This window comes from Ictidomys tridecemlineatus, chromosome 3 (assembly GCF_052094955.1).
Source record: "Ictidomys tridecemlineatus isolate mIctTri1 chromosome 3, mIctTri1.hap1, whole genome shotgun sequence".
Taxonomy (NCBI): Eukaryota; Metazoa; Chordata; class Mammalia; order Rodentia; family Sciuridae; genus Ictidomys; species Ictidomys tridecemlineatus.
The window spans coordinates 202594995-202613167 of record NC_135479.1 but is presented as its reverse complement, the minus strand read 5'-3'; the positions used below and the strand labels follow the sequence as shown (position 1 = coordinate 202613167).

Here is an 18173-nt window from a genome sequence, read left to right as displayed (position 1 = left end):
TAGAAATACTCTATTAGATGCTGTGATGAATTAAATCTTTTTACCTTTATAACATCTAGGCAAAGCAATATTCATTTTGCAAGTAGAGATTGAAGAAGTTGAGTAACTTGCCCAGAGTCACCAAGTGTCCTAAATGAGCTGTCATTAACATAGACCAAACATATTTGTGTCTATCTGCAATGTCAGAATTAATTGTGTAACAAATTCACAGGCCGCACCGCTTTGGTGGCAGTTCACTGAATATTTGTGCATTACCTGGTAGGCATAAGTTCTTTTATTCCAAACTTAATGTCTAGTATAAATATCACTCAAGTCTCAAGTCACACATTATAACTTCACACAAGTGTGTGTGTGTGTGTGTGTGTGTGTGTGTGTGTGTGAGTGTTGTGGAAAGCCTAAGTAAGGGTCAAAGCAGGGAAAGCCTAAGTAAGGGTCAAAGCAGCCACTGGGGTTCAGGAGGCTGAACTGAGAGCAAAGGTAGAGAGTAGATATGAATGCAAAGAGTCACAGTAGAAGGTCAGCTAAGATCAGGAACCAGCCAAAGAACTTATTCAGGGCCCAGAGCTCTCAAAGCATAAGAAGGAACTCATTTCAGGCCAGGGGCTGGACAGAGGGCAGTTTCACAGTATCATCTTGGAGAAGGCCTTGTGTGGTCATCTATGGTAGGAGAAATCACACTTTGCCCAAGCCCAAGGACAGAGATTAGGAGGTTCATTACTGTGGCAATTTTTCTGGGCAAGGCTCATAACATGTGACTGGGTAATGGGGGCAGGTTACCCCAAGTCCATTATTGAGGGTCTCTTTCTTTGATGGGTTTCCAATGAGGAGGTTGCAGCTGGTAAGTTTGATAAGCTCCCATGTCTGGTATGATTTGGGATATCCAAGTATCCAAGTACTCCTTGATTTAGTTTGGTAAGTTGGCACATGTAAGTTTCTTATTGGTTTCTGCCTTATGGTTGCACCAATCAGACGGTTGTTGTTTTATCATGGAGTAACACAGAATAGGGCCCAGACTTCTTTCCACGCCAAGATAATCAAAGGTAGAGACAAAATTTGAACTCACATCATTTGATCTCAAAGCCAATTCTCCTGAGATACTGTGTTTGGCATTGAAAACTTGATAATGATTAGAATTAGCTATCATTATATTGAATTATATATATCTCATTTACAATGTCTGGCTTATGACTAAAATTTATTTGTAAACAGTGTATGAGAATCAAAGGATTACCTATTAGTATTTTTTTAACTTTTGAAGGCAATGTAATTTTTTTTTTAGTTGGATCAATAGAAACACATCAATTTACTATTTTACTAAATCTTCCTGTTTTAACTGAAAGTTTTATATTTTCCATATAGTTTTTTAAACCACACAATGATTCTGTCATATATTGCTATGCGACCTGCCTTAGAAAAAGGCATTATTAATATCTCAGAAAGAAAATAAGTTATTTTGAAATGGTTTTTAAAAATGAGAGGAAAATAGAGAATTGGGGAAATAAAGAAGTTTCAATGGAAGGAGACTTGTGTGACTGGAGATAAAGGACTTTAACACACGATTTGTAGTCTTACAATTAAATTTTAAGTTAGCAAAAGTCACCAATGTTCGTGGTAAAAAGTTTTAGAGTAGGAATACACAGGTAATTCAAAACAGAAATCGCAGAAAGTATGACCATCCTAGGACCCATTTAATCCAGTGGATGGCAAATAGAATGAGGTTATGAAGGGCTTTGAAAGGCAGTTTTCTAGCAGGAAAATTAGAGCTATTTCAACCAAACTAGCATAAAGTCAAGCACTTAGACACTTTCACCAGAAAGTCCTTTACCCAGAATTTTCATGACAGCTGGGATATTGTGCCTTAATTCCAGTTCTCCTAATGGAGGGGGCTGCCCAGAAGAGCTTCCTTTGTCTCTACTCCTGCTATCAGCATTCTCCAGCCCTGTGATACCCTGGGACCACCCAGATAATCCAGGGTGACTTTGATTTTCAGGACAGGCTGCTCTGTGCCAGATAAAGCAAGAAAATTGATAAATGGAATGTGGAAGCCAGAGTGAAGGAGTTCTGTCTCTCTGATGAAACCCTGCAGATCTAAGACAGGTCAATTTGAGCAAGTCAGGCTGATGAACTGTCTGGATCTCAGTGATGATTCAAGTTTTTTCATTGATTTTTCTCTTTTATTTTTGGCTTGAAAATGTTCTCAAGATCCATGTGCAATCCACAGTTAAGATGTAAAATAGGAAACATTAACCCACACTTGTTTCTTTGGTGTGACCTTATCCATCCATGGGAATGGAACATGGTGAAGGAGGAAGATTGTGAGGAGCATCTGGATCTGATTCCCTCTGGGGTATTTTACTAACCGTAGAGTCTCCATTCTCACCTTATCTGGTTGTTCTAAGGATCAATGCAATAATACATGCCTTTGCTTTGCATTTGCCAATATACAATTTCATGACGTTGTCAACATGACTATCATGCAAATTAAAAGTAAGAATGTCCCCAAAATGCCCTGAAACTTCTGGACACTAAAACTGGTTCAAAGAATTAAAGGAACAATGGTTATATAGTGGCTAAAATACAGATGCTGAATTACAGACAAAACTGATTATGGCCCTACAGGGCAATAAAGCCATAACCTCTGAGGTCATCTTTTGTAGCAGAAATGAATTACTTGAATCTCTGTTGGACCAAAGTCTATAAGTTAATATGCAATTTCAGAGTCTTGACCCTAAACAGTAGAAAATAGTGAAACAAATAAAAGCACAATCCCCTAGAGAATTAAATCATTCCCAGATGGGCCTCTTAGACAATGATCCCATATGACTTTAAAGAACATACAGTCATTCTTTTATTTTATTTCCAAGTTTTATATAATTTTTTCTACAGTCCCCTGTTGTATCATAAATAGTCTGGAAAGATTATTCATATTACAAGGAGCCTATTGTCTGTGTGTTTGGACGTGATTAATTTACATGGGGGCAGTAAAAGATGTTAATTAACCACATCAGCCTCTTTGGAAGGCAAATCAGAGCTACTGTTTTAAGCCACTACTAAGGCCAGAAAATTAACTTACTGGAAATTTTGAAAGGACTTTCTGGGTTGTATTCTTAAAAGCCTCTTTTTTTTTTTCCCAGATGTGTTTTGGATGTTCTTATTGGGTTTTTTATTCCAAGTTGTATTAATTACCTATTACTACTTAAATAAAATACCACAAACTCTGTGGTGCAATACAACACAAGTGTAATACAACACAAATCTCTGACAGTTCTGGAGGTCAGAACTCTAACACAGACATCATGGGGACAAAGACAAGGTTCTGGCAGAGCCAATTCCTTCTGGAGGTTCTAAGGAAAAGTCACTTCCTCTGCTATTCTCAGATCTTGGAGGCCTTCCGTGATCCTTGCCCATAGACCCTTTCCTCTCTCTCCAAAGCAGCCAGGTAGCATCTTCCAGTTCTCCCCTCTGTCCTCTGCTTCCGTCCTCATCTCACCTTCTGTCTGTCTCACGCCTCCTGGGCCCCTGTGATGACATTGCCTCCCCCATCATTCCTGAACCTGATCACATCTGCATAGTCCTTTTTGCCACATCCTAGGTTCAGTGATGAACACATGGACACTGGGAGTGGGAAAGGTGTCATTGACCCTAACACAATAGCTAAGAAACTGCATTCAGGAAATGCAAGCTAGGCGCAGTGGTGCACGCCTGTAATCCTGAAGTCAGGAGACTGAGGCAAGAGGATAGCTAGTTCAAGGCCAGCCTGGGCAACTTACCAAAACCTTGCCACAAAATAAAATAAAAAGGGCTGGGGAAGTAGCTCAGGGGTCTTTGGGTTCAGTCCCTAGTACCCAGGAAAAGAAAGACAGAAAGGAGAGGAGAGGAGAAGAGAGAAGAGAAGGGAAGGGAAGGGAAGAGAAATTCATCTGCCTGGTATTTCTACAGTATCTATATATTTTGGTGAGTTTAACTCTTGCAGAAGTGCCAATATCTGGTAGATTTCCTGACTTTCCAGGAAAGAACTATGCTTATCACCTGTAAATATCTGTATCTTATAAACCATAGAACAAAATTTTTTAAAAAGCTGTTTCCTGACATTTCTGTACCTTAGTTCCACATTTGAATGTTTTTTAATGGTATGTCTGCTGTAATCAAAAAATGAAATTTGTTCTCAAATATAATAATACTGGTATATCAGTCAGAATAGTCAGTAGAGTACATAGTATATATATTATAGATTTTGTAGTATCAGTTGTCTGAATGATGTTACCTTAAGCTCCAAAGTCTATGCCAATGACTCCTAAAGTACCAACTGGTAAGAGCACATGGTACCATCTTTCCATGAGGCTGTGGGACTGCCACACTTTGACAAAGGTTCAGTTTCCAGACTGTAGCTTATAGAAAAATCCTCAGACAAATATCAGGCTGAAAATCCTCAGACAAATGTACATGGGAATGGAAAGTCTGTTGTCTGAGCAGGTTACATAGAAGGTAAACTATAAAATTCTTAGTGTTCTTGTTAAGAGTAGACTAAGTACTCTAGAAGTTATCATTTTAAAAGAGAAAAAAACAAAACTCTAGTTTTGCATTAACTGGTACTTAGAAAGGATTCACAAAACTTAAAATATGTATCTTATTAGTAATTCCATCAAATCTAAGTACTCTTTCCCAAAATTTCAATACAGTCTTTGCTCATGTACTGATCTCACACTCTAAGGCAAATGAAATTCAGTTTCCCCAAATATTATATATTAGGCACACTAGTGTTTTTCCATTACTTATACTTTTTCATAATTAAGAACATTTTTTCACCTTGTAAACATAAGTACAGCTCATTACCTTTAACACATAGCACACGATAGAACTCCATACAAGAACATATTCTTTTGAACACTTTTCCTGGCAACAAAAATAAACATGTTCATTACCATGACCCAAGATTATAGTTTATCTGAAAAAGTTATGATATATTTGATTATTGAATGCATATATAAAGATAAACACACATATGATAAGCAATATAACAACATTATCTCTTATGAAGAAACTTTCTAAATATCCAAAGATTATCTATAAAATAACTTGATTTAGTGATAGTTTCCTTAAACTTAATTGGAAACTAAGTTTAAATTGATATATCACAAAGCATAATTTCTTTTGATGTAAAAAATTAGGATTCTAATTTAATATAATTACATACAAAATTTTATATCTTCATTTTAAACCTTATGTGGCAATGCTAGCTTATCTAATCAGCAAATCAGCACAATAAATTTAGGAAATTTAGATTCACTGGCCTCTTTAATCAGGAAACAAAAAGCAAATATGTAAACAAATGTGTACTTGAAACAATTCACACTGATAAAATTAGGGGAAAGGCAGATAATGGGTTTTTAAGGTAATGTTTAAAAATCAATTAAATGTAGGTAAAAAAATGTACTTGGGTTGCATGAACTTGTGTTTTCACCCACAAATGCTTCTCAGATAACAATTTCTTCTGAGATAACAATTTTTTTCAAGTATAACAAAGAATGTATTAAAACTTCAATTTCTCTATATCATGTGAATCCTGGAAATATTGACATAAGCAATCAAATATGTCAACTGTAAAAACAGTAGATCTTTAATTTGTTAGGTTTTACTGTCTGCTGTATTAATAGCTTCTGAGGTAGGAGTATATTGCATGCTCACACAATGGGGTGAAAAGGCTGTTTTCCTTTTCCAGATGTGGCACAATCACTGAGTATTGCAGCTTAGTTCTTCAACCTCAGCCCATCATCACAGCCTCGAGCGGAAAAAGACTTATGAGCCGTGTACAGGCCAGACTTTCATACAGAGGGGCCTTCGGACCATGCTCTTGAGACTGGCCTAGCATTCAAATACCCACTAGTGTGTACCCTCAGTTGTGGCCCAAACCAGGGCTTCAGAGACACACAGAGCTCTCTAGACCAGGCAGTGGAGATGGCCAGTGATCTGGAAGCAGGCACAGACTCCTGCACCCAGGCATGGAGCAAAAATGACTAAAGCCATGAGTTTGGCAAGTCATTGTTGAACTGGCAGACCAAAACTCATAACTGAAACATAATCAGAAGAAAAGAAAAAAAGTAGAGAAGGGGAGGAAAAGGAAAAGAGAGAAGGGAAAAGAGAACAAAACAGAGATTCAGAACAAATGAATTCCATCACCCAGGTTTACTGAAGGACCAGAGGGAAGAAAAACGTTTCGAAGTTTAAATGACGCACAAAGTTGGCTCAGTGTGTGAGTGTATTTGGAAATTTTGGTAGGACAATCTCTAAAACAAAGTACAATTTTGAATCAGTTATAGATGTGACTCGAAGAGAAATATGAAGAAAGCATGTGTCTTCTTCCACCTCTTGATTCCATTTTTTTGTCCTTTACACAGTGTATCCAATAAGAGAAAAGAAAAAAGTCATACCATTTAATTTAGTTGCTATTAAGCAATTAGTGTCAAGAAGCCCAACAGGGTAGATAGTAAAGCTATTTCCTAAAATAGGGACAACTGTTTAAGTATTGTTTTGAGTTCAGTGTACTATAATTGTCTGCTCTGCAAATGTTTCTACACGAGGCAAACAAATTGTAATTATGAATAATATAATTATATATCATTATATAAATTGTATATGTTTCAGCCTTGTCCCAGAAAATGGAGTCCTTATGGATCTTATTTATCATGTCTAGGAATTAGTCATTGTAATCAATAGTTTGGATGATAATTGGGAATAGTTATCAACAATTACTTTGCAAATAAACAAAGAATGTATATAGAAATGGAACTTGTTTTGGGACAGATGGTGGCAAGAAAATACGGGTAGTTGTAGCAATAAGGAAACTTGACTTTGAAGATCAAACAGTACAGTTCAGCAAAGAATCAGGCAGGGTGTCTTTGTAGATATTTGAGGCAGGGAAGAAAGTATTGTCAGAGCATGAAAAGGGAATATTTTTGCCACTTGGATGAGCAGGAAGGAAAGGGAGAAGTAGGAATTATTCTGCACCGGGGATTAGAGCACCAAGTTCAAGAATAAAACCAATACAACAAAATCCAAACAAAGGGGCACAATAGATACACTTCATGGAAATGAAATTGGATTTCAGAACTGTGTTTAAAAACCCTGCTATGAGCTATCTGCTACATCAAGACAAAAAAGCTTCCAATTCTGTACATTTTCAGAGAGCCTCATAAATTCTGGACAATGTACAAAATTGACCTCCGTAAAAGAGAAGTTGCTTTTAGGAAAAAGCTTTCTAAAAATCTTGTAGAACTTAATGAAGCTAACTGTCTCTTTCCAAACAGATCAGAATGAGTGCTAAAGCTGCACATTGCTCACAAGTGTGAAGAAAGTGCCAGAAAATGATTTCATCGAGATCCCTAATGTGGTAGAGATTTCTACTGATCCAAAGACAGACAAATTTCTCTTGGCAATCAGGCACTTGCTGTAATCCTAATATAGCAGCTTATTTTTGCAGCTTTGATTTAACCCATCAATCCACAAAGCCGGCTTTGGCTTACAAAAATAAGAAGGGGGTAACCAGAGTCCAAAGACAAAAATTGGGATTTGATGGGGTGGGAAAAGATACAGGGAGGCTCCTAAAGATGCACAAGTGGACACTCGCTGCTTGCATATGCGTCACTGATGGCTTTTATCCTCCCACAGAGACTTGCTTCCCATGTCTCAGCCAGTGTAATCACAGGTGCTACCGCTGACCATAAAAGCACGTCATCTCATTTCTAAAGCTAATGCTAGGGTTCAATGTGATAGGCTCCCTTGGAAATGAACTCTAGGGACTAAGTCCTAGGATCCCAAAAGGCAAATCTCTCTGTGTGCTATGGCACTTGGACAGCTTCCATCCAGTTCACCATCTAGACTGCTTGGATGAGAATATTACAGCATTTTCTTGTCTATGTCTCATTTCTTGACATTAATTTAACTTCCAGGATTGTATTTATGTTGTGATATCCATTGTATCCAAATGATAACTAGAAAATGTACTAGTAAATATTGTTGGTTTTTGACATTCAGGTTGACTTCTTCAATTCTAAACTCTGCCCATTCCGGCTGCAGAATAATTCTACTGCAAGATAGTGGAACAGGGAGATGAAGAGTTATGCCTGTTCCTCTGTTCATATGTGGGCGTATGAATTTGGTTCTATAAATTTTATTCTATGAGAACCACCTGCTAACACCCTGATTATCCTCTTGACCATCTCCAATTTATCCTCCCTAATTCTGCTAAAGTGTTCTCCCGATAATGCACATCTGAGCATGACACTTCTATGCTTAAAACACTCCAGTGATTCCCACATGTCTACAGAGCCATGTCCAAGCAAACGAGAATGATTCATCATACCTTTATGTTATGAATCCCTCCTGGGCTTATTTCTCGCCATCCCTTACCCTGCATTGTAGACCCAGGCAAACTTAAAATTTAGTCTTCATTTTATACTTTTACCCAGGTTAGGAATCTTCGCTTGGCCAACATCACATCCTTTGAGAGCCCAGGTACCTTTGCCCACAGGAATCTTTTGCTGTTTTTTTTTTTTTTTCCTTTTCCTATAGCTGGAATAAGTGCTTTTTCTTCTTGTTTCTTTCTTCAATACTCTTTGAAAGTCTTCTTCCTCACACTCCTGGCCTTCTGTTATAATTTGTTAATGTGCTTGTTCTCATTAACTGATAAACTGCTAGTTGCTATATTCTCAGCAAAGCCCCTCACACAGAGAAGATGCTCAATATATAAATCTCTTCCAAATGAATTAACAGTGATGGGAGAGAAAAGTCAATCTCTTTTTTCCCCAACCAGAGAGCAGTATGTTTTACCTGAAAATATGAGGATGGCAATGCAGACCATAGGTGCTCAACAAAGGATTGCCAATTTTACATTAAATATCTTTGTGGGAACTCCTTTACTTTTTTGGAATTACCTTCTTAGTCACTTAATGTAACATTCCTCTGTGGCATGAAGAAGAGAAAAACAACTCAGTCAAGGTCACACAACCTCATCATGGCTTTAAGACTAAACTTGGTTTCGTGATTCCAAGTCACAGGAATTTCCACCATTTTTAGATGGAATTATAAATCAAGAAATTGTAAGTTGAGAGAGGAGAGAGAGAGAGAGTGCTCAAAGAAGACAGAAAAATAAAATTTGCTAATTGATATAATTTTGTTTTGAAACAAATTAGAGCAAAAAAAATTAATCACCTAAGAGCTATGTCATTTTGCTAGATGCTAGGGAGAATATAATTTAGTAAGAAAACTGTGTTTTGTTTCAAGGTTCCAAACCATTTGAAGAAACAAGGAATTCCAAACTCAGACATGTAAGAGCAAGTAGTACTAAGTACAAAACTATAAGTGAAATCACAAAATAATACTGGTCAGTGTGGTGTAAACTGTGGCACTGTGCTTTGAAGGGAGAATTGTGACTCTGAACCAAGATTGTACAATAATACAAGGATGGATAGGGGTTGGGCAGACTGAGGGAGGGTGCATGACATGATAGGCAAATGTATAAGGGCTGGAGAGACTAAGCTATCTGCAGTTAGAACTGTGCACAGGGGGCAGTGGTAGAAAATTCTGGAGAGGTAAGTTAGGAAAAATTTTGAAAGTCCTCTATCTTATATGACATTCTTCAGAGAAACAAATCACTAGAATATATAAATACATATAAAAAGATCTGTTAAAAGAAATTGGCTCACACAATCATGGAGGCTGAGAAGTCTGAGATTCTGCCATGGGCAAGCTGGAGACACAGGAGAACTAGTGATGTAGTTTCAGTTCAAGGCTGAAAGCTGGAGAACCAGGAACCCAGTAAGATGAATTCCAGTTTGAAAGCAGACTGATGTTCTAGCTCCAACAGCCAGGCAGAGGATGATTCTTCTGTTATCTTGTTCTACCTAGAACCTCACTGAATTGGGTGGTGCCCACCCACATTGGGGGAAATATGCTTTATTCAGTCTACTAATTCAAACACTAATCTCTTCTGCAAATACCCTCACAGACACACCAAGATATAATATTTAACTAAATATCTAGGGATCCTGTGACCCTGTTAAGTTCCCATAAAATTAATCATCACAACCTCCAATGGAAAGTCAAGGTTCAGACTGATTTGCAGGTGTCATGAATCCATAATATAGTTTATATGCTGGGGAAGTTGGCATGAATATGAAAATTGTATTTTGGGACAATGAATCTGACAGTGATTTGCATAATAAAATACAGTAGAGACCAATATAGAGCAGATATATGAGTCTTCACACGTAGGTAATATCCAAACTCGAGAGTTTAAGAAAGTATGGAGAAGCAAGTTAGTGGTAAAAAATAATTCTTAAAATTTAAATGTTTTAATTGTATTATTTGTTGTATTAAGTTTCATTTAATTCTCACAAAATCTTTGCCTGGATTGAACATTGAAGTCCAAGATAAACTGGATTCAGGTTAAGTGACTTAACTGGAGTCATGATCCCTAGATTGAAAGCCATAGTTGTGTACACAACTTGTGTTCTTTCCACATACCACCTACCTCTCTTGGCCAAATGAGTAAATACATTCAGTAAGTGCATATCATGTAAACAACTGAAAATATAAGTATAATTCGTTATACTCTACATTTTACAATTGTCTGATGAATTTCATAAAGTTAAAAGGGAGAAAAACAAATGTATATTTACTTTATCCCCATTTATAAGCAAAACTCAAATAACTAGGATCCCCAAAATGACCAAATGAGCTCAAAGAACCACTATTTTTTATTGAATGAAATCACCAAAATTTTTTTAATTGATTGCTCAAAACATTACAGAGCTCATGATATATCATCTTTCATACATTTGACTCAATTGGGTTTTGAACTCCCATTTCTACCCCAAATACAGATTGCAGAATCACATCTGTTACATACTCACATTTTTACATAATGGCATATTAGTGACTGTTGTATTCTGCTACCTTTCCTATCCCCTACTATCCCCCCTTCTCCTCCCCTCCCCTCCCATCTTCCCTCTCTACCTCCTCTGTTGTTGTTCAATTCTCTCTCCCTTTTTTCCCCTCCCCCTTGCCCCTCATAACCTCTTATAATTTTGTGTATTATTGAAGGTCTCCTACCATTTCCATATGCTTTCCCTTCTCTCTCCCTTTCTCTCCCCCCATTCGTCTTTGTTTACTGTTAGTCTTTTCCTCATGCTCTTCTTTCCTGTTCTGTTCTTAGTTGCTCTCTTTATATCAAAGAAGACATTTGGCATTTGTTTTTTAGGGCTTGGCTAGCTTCACTTAGCATAATCTGCTCTAATGCCATCCATTTCCCTGCAAATTCTATGATTTTGTCATTTCTTAGTGCTGCATAATACTCCATTGTGTATAGATGCCACATTTTTTTTTTATCCATTCATCTATTGAAGGGCATCTAGGTTGGTTCCACAGTCTAGCTATTGTGAATTGTGCCGCTATAATCATTGATGTGGCCATATCCCTATAGTGCGCTCTTTTAAGGTCCTCAGGGAATAGACCGAGAAGGGCGATAGCTGGGTCAAATGGTGGATCCATTCCCAGCTTTCCTAGGAATCTCCATACTGCTTTCCAAATTGGCCTCACCATTTTGCAGTCCCACCAGCAGTGTACAAGTGTACCCTTTTCCCCACATCCTCGCCAATACTTATTGTTGTTTGACTTCATAATGGCTGCCAATCTTACTAGAGTGAGATGGTATCTTAGGGTGGTTTTGATTTGCATTTCTCTGATTGCTAGAGATGGTGAGCATTTTTTCATGTACTTGTTGATTGTTTGTATGTCTTCCTCTGAGAAGTGTCTGTTCAGGTCCTTGGCCCATTTGTTGATTGGGTTATTTGTTATCTTATTGTTTAATTTTTTGAGTTCTTTGTACATTCTGGATATTAGGGCTCTATCTGAAGTGTGAGGGGTAAAAATTTGTTCCCAGGATATAGGCTCTCTATTTACCTCTTTTATTGTTTCTCTTGCTGAGAAAAAGCTTTTTAGTTTAAGTAAGTCCCATTTGTTTATTCTTGTTATTAACTCTTGGGCTATGGGCATCCTATTAAGGAATTTGGAGCCCGACCCCACAATATGTAGATCGTAGCCAACTTTTTCTTCTATCAGACGCAGTGTCTCTGATTTGATATCTAGCTCCTTGATCCATTTTGAGTTAACTTTTGTGGATGGTGAGAGAAAGGGTTTAATTTCATTTTGTTGCATATGGATTTCCAATTTTCCCAGCACCGTTTATTGAAGATGCTATCCTTCCTCCATTGCATGTTTTTAGCCCCTTTATCAAATATAAGATAGTTGTAACTTTGTGGATTAGTCTCTGTGTCCTCTATTCTGTACCATTGGTCCACCTGCCTGTTTTGGTACCAGTACCATGCTGTTTTTGTTACTATTGTTTTGTAGTACAGTTTGAACTCTGGTATTGCTATACCTCCAGATTCACACTTCCTGCTTAGAATTGCTTTTGCTATTCTGAGTCTTTTGTTTTTCCATATGAATTTCATGATTGCTTTATCTATTTCTACAAGAAATGCCATTGGGATTTTGATTGGCATCGCATTAAACCTGTAGAGAACTTTGGATAATATCGCCATTTTGATGATGTTCTGCCTATCCATGAACAGGGTACATTTTTCCATCTTCTGAGATCTTCTTCTATCTCTCTCTTTAGGGTTCTGTAGTTTTCATTGTATAAATCTTTCACCTCTTTTGTTAGGTTGATTCCCAAGTATTTTATTTTCTTTGAGGATATTGTGAATGGAGTGGTTTTCCTTATTTCCATTTCAGAGGTTTTGTTGCTGATATACAGGAATGCCTTTGATTTATGCGTGTTGATTTTATAACCTGCCACTTTGCTGAATTCATTTATTAACTCTAGCAGCTTCTTTGTAGACCCTTTTGGGTCTGTTAAGTATATTATCATGTCATCCACAAATAGCAATAATTTAATTTCTTCTTTTCCTATTTTTATGCCTTTAATTTCTTTTGTCTGTCTAATTGCCCTGGCTAGTACTTCGAGAACTAAATTGAATAGAAGTAACCACCAAAAATTTTACAGCGTGAGTTCTATGAAGGGTAGACAACTGTGATTTTTAATTCCTAACATGTTGTTGATGCATGCGGTTGGTCTCCCTTAAAAGATATCCAAGTCTTGATCCCTTTGTTCCCTTACTCACAAAAAGATTTTGCATATATGATTAAATTAAGGATTTGAGATGAGTGGATTATCTTGGATTATTTCCACGGGCTCTAAATGCAATCACAGGTGTCCTTAGAGAAGCAGAGGGGGGTTTCATACAAACAGAAGAGTGGGAAGCAATGAATTCACAGAGACGGAACTTGGAGTAATGTGACTACAAGGCAGGGCTGGCAGCCACCAAAGGCAGGAAAAGACAAGGACCAGTATCCCCTAGAGACTCCAGAGAGGCCACGGACGGCTCTGATGACACGGATTTCACCAAGAACTGCGGGAGAATAAATTTCTGTTAATGGAGAAGATTACCTTTTCAGTTCCTTCCTCTTTGAGGTGGGTTTTAATCCACCAAGTCTGTGAAAATCTGTCGCATAGGAAACTACAATGCCCAAATCACATTAGACAGCCATTTAGATCACAAACACCCTGCACGTAGAATAAGGCATGTTGGTCTATGTCTTTTTCACAGAGAAACAGGAGGAGGCACTTTCTCTTGGCAGTAGCTGGAAGGGGGTTTGAATTGACCTTGGAAAATGAAATATCATGACTTTCCAAGTCTTTTCTTACTCCACCTGCAGACTGTGATGCAGTAATTTTTTTTTTCATGCTGCCCATTTAGGTTGCCACCCTTACAGGTTTGACTGGTGTTAGGATGTTAGGAATGACAAAATAAGTGAGTGCCAATAAAATGGTGACACTTTCTGGTTTTTGTCACTGGGCCAATGCCGAAACTTGCAACAATGTGACAAAGATGAATGACTGGATGCTGCAGTGAACTTGAGGCTTTGCAGTTTGGATGGTCCTAAGATCACACTATGTTAAGTGGTAATGCCACTTGCCTTTTGTCTACAGGCTCGATGGGATGGATTGACTGGACGAATCACTTTCAATAAGACAGATGGCCTACGGAAGGATTTTGATCTGGACATCATTAGTCTCAAAGAGGAAGGAACTGAAAAGGTAATCTTCTCCATTAACAAATAAATAAATTGATGAATTAAATAAATTAATGACTAACGAGCACTGCACAAGCATTTTTGCTACATTGTGCAGATGAGAGGGGGAATGAAAGGTGCTTCTCTGAATATGTTCATTCACAGCCAGTGTTCTAAATCATTCTCCCTGATCTGCAGACATTGATATACTTATGCATCATATATGTGCTGTTAATAGCAATGCTAGTTAATGCTTATCAGTGCTTGGTTTATATAGCAAGTATACATACTTACTATCTATATAACTCTATGGGTAGGAGTGACTTGGCCCATTTCTCAAAGGTTTTAAGAGATTGTTTCTAGACTTAGAAGTCAGAAGCTGTCAATGACTTATCAATGGAATGCATCCAAGGGTTTCTCAGACATTTATTTTAACTGCATTCTATTTTAAGATTGGTGACAGAGGGTTGGAATAAAATAGAAGATGCTTACTGATGAAAATTAACTATGCATTCTTAATTTTAGGACAAATGCTAAAAAAAATAATTTTAATGTTGCACTCTTACCTTAAGGTTATTTTAGTTGTAACTCTAAATCCCAAAATTTAAAGCTTTATTGTATTTAGTATGTAGAGTAACAAAAATGTAAACTATTTAGTTAATAATGATAAAAGAATTCCAGCTAGTAATCATTGCCCCCTCCCCCACACCACCCCACAACACACACACACACACACACACACACACACACACACACACACCAGTAATCCCAGCTACTCAGAATGTTAGGCAGGAGGACCTCAAGTTTTAGATCAGCCTAGTCAAGTGAGATCTTATCTTGGGGGGTATAATTTGGCTACACAGTATATTTTATTATATCAACTTATTCATATTGCATGTATCAATGACTACAAATTGAAATTAACATGTAAATTTTGAAGATTTTTCCCTTTAGGATCATAAGAAAAAAAATTTTTGAACACCACAAAAATCATCTGAGCATCAGAATTCTATAACATTTTTATGGTCATGAACAAGATGGTGTGCTTAGTATAAGAGTGTCCTTGAAAACAAAAGATTACTTACTTAGTTTTAAATAGTTGGGCTAGTTTTTTTTATTGAGGTGTTTTCATTTCTACTTTATTGCTGTTGTTAACTGAGATACTTTTTTTAACTTTATTTTTTGCAGGTCCTAACAACCCTTCCCTACTACAACTAGCATTAATTCAGTTAAATGCAGTAGAAGCTTGCCACTGATGTTGAAGTATTTGAGGAAAATAATTAGTTTCCAGTTTTGAGTGTACTCGTCTACATGCACATATCCCATGTCAAAAATTCTGCCATCTCCCTCTTTCTGGCTTCTGCTTCATGCTGATCTGCTCCTCTGCTGGTTTAGTAGCATGGGGCATCCACCCAGCCTCCACCACGACGTGTGGGATTCAGGCTGGAGGAAGCAAAAGAAAGGAATACTCACTTTGATCTAAAAACCTATAATTTTTTTTTAAAGAAAATGTCTGCTTCTCTAGGCATGCCCTCTTTTTTCCCCCTTCTTTCTTCTAAATGTTCAGCACTAAGGGAGGAAGAAAAGCTGTTCAGGAAACATCTTTTGGGCTCAGCTGGGTGATGAAGTAGATGGAGCTATTGTTATGCCTTCGCAGCTATCTAAACTCTGCAATATTATGCACATTCTATTGGTGTTTTTCCATCACAGGCAAAATGGAATTAGATGAAAGTGTTTCTGTTTGTTTCTTATCTCATCATTGTTTGCAATAACTTTTCTTTCTTCAGGTGACATGGGCTCAATTCCTGCAAAGTCTGATTGGCCCTTAAGGCAATGGGGGAAGCCAACACATCTCTCTCAGGAGCCGGTGGGAGGACATGACCAATCTTTCCATGTCAGCCTCTCTCAGGGTCCACAAGGAAAATTATTAGAAAAAGCCCATTTCTCACTTATACTCAAGTTTCTGCTGTCTGGAAACCCATAGCCAAAGAATAAATCTCAAAGTATGCTCTCTTGTGTAGCTTAGGAATAGTGTGTGTGTGTGTGTGTGTGTGTGTGTGTGTGTGTATACATGTGTGACCCACTAATTTAATTACAAATACCTTCAGCAAATCTTTTTTAAACAAGGGAGATACGCTAACGCTGCAGCATAGATAATTGTGTATATTTTTAAAAGTGCTTTAAGTTGTCTTTTTTTTTTTTTTTTGCATGTGAAATGAAAAGTAAAAATTGAGTCTTACCACACAGTGACTTCTGGAAAACCCAAGTTTTGATTCCTCTCATTACTGTACCCATTATCAGGCTTAATATTGAATTAAGATGCAAAATTCCAAACGACAGGTGGAGAATGTGAACACTTAACATTTGTACGCCAAGTTCCTTTTGGGTTCTATGCTCCATTTTAATTCAGTGCTATTTTTATTTTTTTCCTCTGTAAACCAAGGCTGCTGGCGAAGTGTCTAAGCACTTGTTTAAAGTGTGGAAGAAGGTTTGTACTCTGATAAAAACTGTAGGAAACCTGGGGTGGGGTGGGGAACACCCATGGAAAAACCTGCACCCTTCCACTTGTGCCAGACTAGTAGCTTTCCATTGCAGTTTAGAGGTGATATTCTATATAAAGGGAGAAGGGGGTGATTGAATATATTCTTGTCCAACATTATTCATAAGCTAAGACTGACTTGTGATGGATTAAATAATGAAGGGCTAAATAACTTTCCCTAGATTATTTCTGTTCCTCCCAGGCAGGATTTGCAGCTGTTAGGATAGAAAACAGGTAGCTTCAACTGAAGCAAACATTGGCCCATTTATATTCTCCTTCTCATATCACTAAATATTTCCCCTAAAGGGAATAAAAACAACTATAGATTAGATCCATCTTGACTGGTTAGATAGGCTCCATCCTCAGAAGGCTGGGACATCTCCTTGAATGTCATCACCACAAAATATGAGCCATTTTCAGAAATTCCTCATTCGTAGAACGAGCTTTGTTTTGCAAGATATCTATGTCATGGCATATTGTCTTGCAATTTATTTTAGAACTAGTTTCCAGAGGACAAAAGCATTATAAACTTTGGAAAGGAAATGAGATTATCTTATAAATAATAATACCTACTACTTCGTAGTTTATGGTACAGTATCATGCTGCCAGTGAATGTGCTTAGATTTATATAAGCAAATGTTAGCCATTAAAAACATTCAGAATGGAAAAACATCCCGGGGCTAGGCAAGCACTGCACTGTCTTTCCTTCTTTCTCCTCCCTTACACCTGTTTCCTTAAAACTACTTGCTGAAAATATGTTGACTGATAGATGGATCTTAAATGACTTCAAGTTATTCAACTTAAACAGTTTGTCAGGTTCACTTTCATCTTTCAAATTATCAGCTGAGTCACAGAAAGCATAAGCAGTTTCTCCCTGTAGCCAAAAACTTTTCTCTCTCCTGTTAGTATTCAGCAGATAGTATTCAGCTTGAAAGTTTCCTCCTTTTAAGTTTTAAAAAGCATGCATTTAATGACTTTGTTCTAATCTTCAATGAACCAGACTACTAAAGGCATAGAGAAGTTGAACTAGTTTCCTCCTTGCTAGTGAACAGATGACCCTAACTTACACCCAGAAAGCAACTGATTATACTAATCCAGCTGGAGACTCCAGGCACTTATGCAATGTTGAATTAATCCCCACCAAGTACCCTAGGGAATGGAATCCAAGCTCTGCAATTGTGCACTGGGGACGGGGAATGTCCTCTTTTTGCCACTAAACTGCAATATCCATGCCACATCCCAGGGATGTAACCTCTTGACCTTGCTCATCCACACCCATAGTAGTCTTCATCCTTCCCAATGCCCCCTCATTGCCCACCCCATCAGCTGTCTATGCTGTGGTGTGCTGTTTTGTGTTATGACTGTTTTTCAGCAATTCACAATATCCAGGACTCTAGCAGAGGGACTCTTTCAGACATTCTGTACTCTGCCAAGAAGACGCTATCTGAAAAGACAAGGATTTGCAGCCATCATATTTAAATTCCAAAAGCTATTCTGGCAC

General features: G+C 37.6%; 1 protein-coding gene and 1 long non-coding RNA gene across 8 annotated transcripts in view; one reads left to right on the top strand and one right to left on the bottom strand.

Annotated features, from left to right (window-relative positions):
- Positions 1–18173, bottom strand: part of LOC144376468 (uncharacterized) — a 145851-nt gene that overhangs the window by 60568 nt on the left and 67110 nt on the right. The window lies entirely within an intron of this gene.
- Positions 1–18173, top strand: part of Grik1 (glutamate ionotropic receptor kainate type subunit 1) — a 378046-nt gene that overhangs the window by 309845 nt on the left and 50028 nt on the right. For 4 of the 7 annotated variants that reach the window (XM_078044517.1, XM_005323555.4, XM_040286972.2 and 1 more), the window contains exons 8-9: positions 14051–14158; positions 16577–16621. In XM_078044517.1, coding sequence (XP_077900643.1) covers positions 14051–14158; positions 16577–16621 — 153 coding nt within the window. The remainder of the gene's footprint in view (positions 1–14050; positions 14159–16576; positions 16622–18173) is intronic. The other 3 variants (XM_040286974.2, XM_040286973.2, XM_040286975.2) reach the window with 1 other exon arrangement.